The 6940-nt window shown below is 42.7% G+C and overlaps 1 protein-coding gene across 2 annotated transcripts in view; it reads right to left on the reverse strand.

Moving 5' to 3' along the window:
• Positions 1–2424: 2424 nt before the first annotated feature.
• The window catches only part of aspscr1 (ASPSCR1 tether for SLC2A4, UBX domain containing), a 17289-nt gene continuing 12773 nt past the window's right edge, over positions 2425–6940 (reverse strand). The window contains exons 14-17 of one of the 2 annotated variants that reach the window (XM_046047522.1): positions 5518–5569; positions 5328–5397; positions 4683–4861; positions 2425–2766 (exon numbers count right to left, since the gene is read on the reverse strand). In XM_046047522.1, coding sequence (XP_045903478.1) covers positions 2756–2766; positions 4683–4861; positions 5328–5397; positions 5518–5569 — 312 coding nt within the window. In that variant the 3' untranslated portion in view covers positions 2425–2755. The remainder of the gene's footprint in view (positions 2767–4682; positions 4862–5327; positions 5398–5517; positions 5570–6940) is intronic. The other variant, XM_046047521.1, reaches the window with a different exon arrangement.

Here is a 6940-nt window from a genome sequence, read left to right on the forward strand (position 1 = left end):
GACGAAAACCTTTTCCAGAGTGCTCTGGACCTCAGACTGGGCCGAAGGTTTACCTTCCAACAAGACAATGACCCTAAGCACACCGCTAAAATAACGAAAATAACGAGTGGCTTCACAACAACTCCGTGGCTGTTCTTGAATGGCCCAGCCAGAGCCCTGACTTAAACCCAATTGAGCATCTCTGGAGAGACCTGAAAATGGCTGTCCACCAACGTTTACCATCCAACCTGACAGAACTGGAGAGGATCTGCAAGGAGGAATGGCAGAGGATACCCAAATCCAGATGTGAAAAACTTGTTGCATCTTTCCCAAAACGACTCATGGCTGTATTAGATCAAAAGGGTGCTTCTACTAAATACTGAGCAAAGGGTCTGAATACTTATGACCATGTGATATTTCAGTTTTTCTTTTTTAATAAATTTGCAAAAATTTCTATTTTTTTCTGTCAAGATGGGGTGCTGAGTGTACATTACTGAGAAATAAAATGAACTTTTTTGATTTTTGGAAAATGGCTGCAATGAAACAAAGAGAAAAATTTAAAGGGGTCTGAATACTTTCCGTACCCACTGTATGCAGGTCTCAAGTATTTTTTTAAAAGATATTATTTTCGCTTTCAGTCTTTAATTCAGATAGGACAGGTGAAGAGAGACACGAAACGAGAGAGTAAGAGAGAGAAGGGACAACATGCAGCAAAGGGCCTCAGACTGGACCCGGCTTGCTGCGATAAGGACTCAGCCTTGAACACGAGCTAACAGCGCCCCAGGTCTCGAACATTGCTAAAGTTTGTTTTTCAATTCTAGCTCCATCTCTCTTCTCACTGATGCAGCTGTGGGCTTGAAGGACCAATTGTCACTGCTACAGCTGCCACCAGGGACCGCTATTGTAGCAAAGCAGCAGCGCTGCAGCTGAGAAGACCCTGAGGCCCCATGTGCTGACACAGCACACATCTTTTCATTAGAGCGTTAGAATGTCCAACTTTGTCTGCATAATAACAAATGGACAACAATAAGCGAGCGGTGACTTCTCAATATTTTGAATTCCATTAAATCATGGAGAGATAGTTTTGATCTAGTACTTCTTATTGTATGTACAAGTGGTGTGATGCAGAATTTGAGAATAAAGTTTCAACTCCAAGTAAAACTTCCCTCCTTGACATACAACAAAAACACTTTATTTGGCAACAAATATTCCAGTTGGAGGTAATTTATTGGGAAGAGGGAGACAGACAGAGTGCGTGTGTGTGTGTGTCACAAGTGGATGGAATGCACTCCTCCCACCACGCGCACACCTACGCACACACTCCTGCTCGCCTCTTTTTGAAGCTACTCGTGCAGCTAAAGGAGTCGGGGTGAAGCCTGAGGAAGGTGCTCTAGGTGCATGTGTGACGGTGACAACATGTGAAACTATGGCTGCATGTTGCATGTTTACCATTACCTGTGGACGGTCAGATAAGTCTGTGTGAATTTGTGTATCTTGAGGTCTGTTCAGGCTCCAGGAAGGCACCTGGAAAACGTTGAGCTGCTCTTTAACACCGCCATTCACTTACTTACAAGCTCAACAGGTACAGGGGCCTCTGATGTGGCTGTGACAGACCGATCAGCCCACTTGTCTCTCAGGTTTAACCTCAAATTCATCTCATCTTATTTTCCAATTACCTTCCCTCATTGTCCTGGACATGGAAATACAGTTTCTCTACAAGTTATTTTTCCCCGATATGTAGTTATAAAGTGAAGAGGAATCAGTGATTTAGAGGGAAAAGGGTTTAAAGTTTTAACGCTGGTCAGCAAACTGTATTACAGACAAAAAACACAAAAGCCATCACCACAGAATTTACATCACTAACAACTGCACTCTGGATAATCTTTTGGGAATGAAAGGGGGGACATCTTTCAAATAAAATGTATTCCTTTGCTTTTCTTTTCATATGCTACTATTTATATTAAAAGCAATATAATAAATCTACAATTTAATCAAACATGTGATTTAAAAGTAGCAGAATCGAACCAAATAGATTTTTAATTAGGGTCAAAAGCTGAAATAGTGGTGACTATTCGTGCAGACTACACGACTTTCAGCGTCGGAAGAGCTTCAGCAGGAGCTTGGATTTATTATTAAATTTAGAAAGATTTTGGTTCATCCGAATGGATGTTTTTCCGTTACAGAATAAAATAAATAGGTTTAGTTTTAGCTTTTCCTTTTTCCTTTAGCTTGCACTATTGAGTGTGACTGCTGGTTTTGGAGCCCAAACTTTACACATCTGCCGTTTTACTTTAAATTATACACTTGTATCGTATAATATTTTTAATATGGTGAAACATACAAATTCCAGTTTTAACTCAACTTGTGACTGCTAAATGGAGTGAGATTGTTGCGACAGGTGGTAGTGTAACGTAAACCTAAAACAATACAAACAACAAGACACAGTTTCAGTACAACAATCTTTATTATTCACTATATGCACTACATTGTCACCAGCTGAATAAAAACAGCCTCTTCAGCACTCTCTCCTCCAACCGGAATGAAACAAGACAATCTTCTTGGCAATTAAATATTCACTTTTTACGCTCATCTCATTATTATGACCGTTTTAAAACCTAGTCAAGTGCAGGCTTCTTACACGATGGATTAGGTCCACTGCAGTCACAAAGTCGAGCCTCTATCAAAGCGCAGCAAGTTTAAGTGCTCTCATCTGTCTGCAAGCAGCTTGACAGATGTCTGTCGTGGTAAGTCCTCCCATCAACATACAGTAGCAGTCTTATTTTTTACCTGTACAGGAAACAGGAGACAGCAATTAATAGCACTGCCTTTCAACGAACAATACAAATTAACGGTACAGTAAACATATTTGCATCGGTACCGATTTTGAAATATCAGAAAGGTTTTACTCTGATAAGAATGATTTACTTCTTCACTTCTTATGTTTTCCACTTACATTTTGGTCAGTAAAATGCACGTTTTTACACGGTGGTTTTTGTACGAATTAAAAAAAAAATAGGCGCAAATGTTTTTTTTTAACCTTTGTTTTCCCCATTCCCATTCTTTATGCTAAGCTAACTGTCGCATGGCTACACTTTTACATTTAGCGTAAAGACATGACAGTGGTATCCATCTTCTCATCCAACTCTCAGAAAGAAAGCGAATAAGCGATTTTCCCCAAATGTCAAGTGTGTCGGCTCTAATTTCCATTCCTACAGGACGCATCACAACAATCTGGCCGATTAAACTCCCGGACATCTTCAGTGATGGACAAGTGTGCGTGTGCAAGTGACCTCTGTGCCACGACGTTCCACACATGGAGTCTATAACTCCCGATTCAGCCCCCCTCTCCCCTCAGTCTTTTTCTTTTAACTTTCCTCATGAAAGAGAAAGCAGCCACAACTTTCTTGAAAGACGCACATGGACGCACACGGAGACTAGCCAGAAATAAAACACGCACAAAAACACAAACAAGACAGACAGAAAAGGGAGCATTATTCAAAAAAAAAAAAACATCAATACAGTGACCACCAGAAACACCACAATAGAACAACAGAAAAGCGCCGTGCCTGGACAGACCACAGGGGCTCGTGCTGTGTGATGTGGCCCAGCAGCAGGCTCTGTCTCCCTGGACCCCGAGTGTCTGTAGTGGTCTCCTGGGCCGGAGGGGGTGACCATCCTGAACTAATTGGTTCATCCGAACATGCATCCTTATCTTCTGAGTCATGAGGAATGCTGCTTTCAAAAGGCCATTTCCTATTGACTGTGGTTTGGGGGTTTGTGTGCATGTGTTTACTACGAGAATAATCATGTGGCTCGCAGCCTTCTGTTCTTTGTCTACAGAAAGAAAAAGGAAGTGATCTCTGTGGAGGATGTGCTGGACGGGTTCACATCTAACCTGTTGGTGCGGTTCACATAAACTCTGGTCTGTTTTCCTGTTTGGTTCAGTTTATTTGGGCTGGTGTGAACGCTGCCGGGCCGAGATCACCTGAAAAGGTGGTTTGTTTGTGGTGTGAAAGCAGAGCAGACCGACCTCAAGATTTTGTGGCAGTGAATGTGTGATGAATGAGCTGAAGTACCGTTAAAGCAACATGTTGGTCGTCAACTGACAAGGAAGCAACTCTGAATATGAGATTTTTTTTCCCCGTGAAAATTATGCTTGAAAAAGTGGAGGTCTTGTGATATTTTTGAGTATTCACAACATCAGGTATTCTTTTTGAATTGAGAGAGTTCTGGTGTAACACCGGCTCCTACAAATAGTTAAGCCTAATAAGCCTAAATAGTTGCTCGGCTAGCAACTTCCATTAAGTGTGTTTACAGTTCATCAACCCTGTAAGGGTTCATGAAGCCCAGTTTGACTTTGGGGAGTTTCTGATGGCTTGTGTAACATGTGTTGCTGCCATGGAGGAAATAAATTCCTGACTAATATTAAGTTCAGTAAAAGTGCAGCATGACTTTCTGTCAGTCGCCAGAATTTGATTTCCCCACGCCGGTCCATGTGCTGCTGACGATGCAGGATGGCAATCAGACTGTATGACTTTCTTTACAGCGCTTGGTTTGTTTATACAAAGCCAGTGTGAACAGGAACCAGAACTAAAAGGCAACTATGTCTCATGTTTTCCCATCATCCGGAAAAAAATTAGCCAAACTGCATGTGTGAATATGTATTGTGGTGTGTGTGCTCTACAGTTCTGTCCGGTCCTCACCTGGAAGCTTGAGCCACTTGGGCACCTTGCCCGGGTCAGATCTGGCAGGTTTAGCGGCCTGGGTGTGCGGAGATGGGTCTTGCTCACCCTGTGTGGACCCGCTGGTGACCGCACTCAGCTCTGGAGGAGGCAGTGGCTCCTCTGAGCTGGTGGGGGGTGACGGGGACCGGAGCATGCAGCTGACGTGGGATGAGGAAAAAAAAAAAAAGTTGTTATCTTTAAAAATGAGTCACCGAGAGAGAAGGCAGCTTGTTTTTTTTTTTTTCTAATGTATTAAAAGCAGCACTGTTTTTACGTAATGAGCGGTGCCAGAAGTTTAATAATAGAGTGAGATCAAGATTTTAAACACAGGAGGAGTGATGACCTTGGTAAAGAGCAAAAGGACAACAGGTGGGGGTCACTTTTGGGAAACCGGCTCTATCTTTAGAAGGACTGGAAAACGTATGTGTGTGTGAGAATGTGTGTGCGTGTGTGGAGGAAATGAGGGCGCATGGGGGCACCTGCTGTTCAGGCAGAACCTCAAAGGGATTCCTATGATGACAGCCTTGTGACAGGAAAATAGGCTGGTTGCTGCGGGGTACAAGTACATATACACACCCATATGCACGCACAGCCAGGCGCACACACACGTACGTGTACACATACCTTGCGATGGACTCATTTGCTTGCAAAGCAGAGACAGACGATTCCCGCAGTTCCCTCTTTATGTAAAAATCTGTGAAGGGAACACACACACACAGTAAACTATTGTTTTGCTATATTACATTCCTTAGTAATACACCAGTATCTAATTCAAAATCAGCATATGAAAGAAAAGAACCAAAAAGATAAAAACCTGTCTTAACGTCGGAGCCGAAGTACACCAGTGCACCAGGAAACAGGTCGGCCTACAGAGAGAGAGAGAGAGAGAGAGAGAGAGAGAGAGAGAGAACAGAAGCCATCAAAAATGTTTGGCACACAAATCCATGTCTGCAAAACATGGAAAGATTTAAACAAAACTGCCTCCTGCTACACGCAAACCAAGAGCTGCCGCCACATCCAAGCCAAAATCAAGTTCAGTTCTGAAGATGATTCATTGCTCGGGGATCTGAACCAGTAACCGTGGCTCTTTGAAGCAGACCACAAAATGAGCTCCAATCAAATGGTTAGTGAAAACACTTTCACCCCTGAAGCACAACACTCCTCTCCGGTGAACGTCTTAATGGTTATAATGGACCAGTGGCAGGCAGATGTTATCAACCGTACAATTACGAGGTGGAAACGCAGACAGACAGACAGGCAGGGCACGTCTGTCTGTCTGCAAGGTCTGTGAAGCTAATAGAAAGTAGTAAAATTAACCCGGTTTAAGAAAAACACAGTCCTCAAACTCATGCGCACATTCTGAGAAAGGAGAGCAGAACACAGAAAATTGAAGTTGAGTTGTATTGAATGAGGAAGAGGTAAAAATCACTTTCAGCTGGGGGCTGTCCTGTGGCCCCCAAAAACACCACACAAAAACACAAAAAAACACCAAGGGGAAAAATGATAATGTTATGAATTGCATATTAAATATATGTAAACCAAAAATGTGACTTAATTATTCATACTAATCATAGTAGGTGGAAGTGCTTTATCAGTATTTAAGGAGGAACTGTTTTATCACATGTAAAAGTGTCTACCTGATCTTTATTACCTAATGCTTGCTTCAGAGAAACCCTCCTACTACGGATGTCAACGGAAAACATGGCTTCTTGGACGACAGAGGGACGAGGGTGAAAAAATACAGGATAAAACTTCTTGTTTCATCGCCTAAATCCCTGTTTAATAAATCTTAACAGATGCCCTCATCCCTGTTCTCCTGTATCTTATGTACACTTCAAATAACAGTTTAAATAAAATAAATAACCACCATCAGTGCAAACGGAGCAAATGCAGCACAGTCAGCACATATCTCCTCAAATCTCGCTTCACAATCTCACGACAGTTTGTACCTTCCTGTTCAGTTTGGGAAGTATGAATCTATTACAGAGATAAAGAGTCTGTGAGGAGTCAGTATGACATGTTGGCACGATATCTCCAGACTAACTGTCCTTCCCCCCCCAGCCCTCACTAGCAAGATGCTAAATTGGGACACGCTGGCCTAATTGCTATTATCGCAGCCCTGCAAGCAGGAAACACTGTGTTACAGTGAAACAACGGGCATTCCTGCTATCCTGCTCCCTCTGGCAGCAGCACTGGGATGAGACAGGGCAACGGGACAAGACCTGTGTGTGTTTGTG

This window comes from Micropterus dolomieu, linkage group LG04, assembly GCF_021292245.1.
Source record: "Micropterus dolomieu isolate WLL.071019.BEF.003 ecotype Adirondacks linkage group LG04, ASM2129224v1, whole genome shotgun sequence".
Lineage (NCBI taxonomy): Eukaryota > Metazoa > Chordata > Actinopteri > Centrarchiformes > Centrarchidae > Micropterus > Micropterus dolomieu.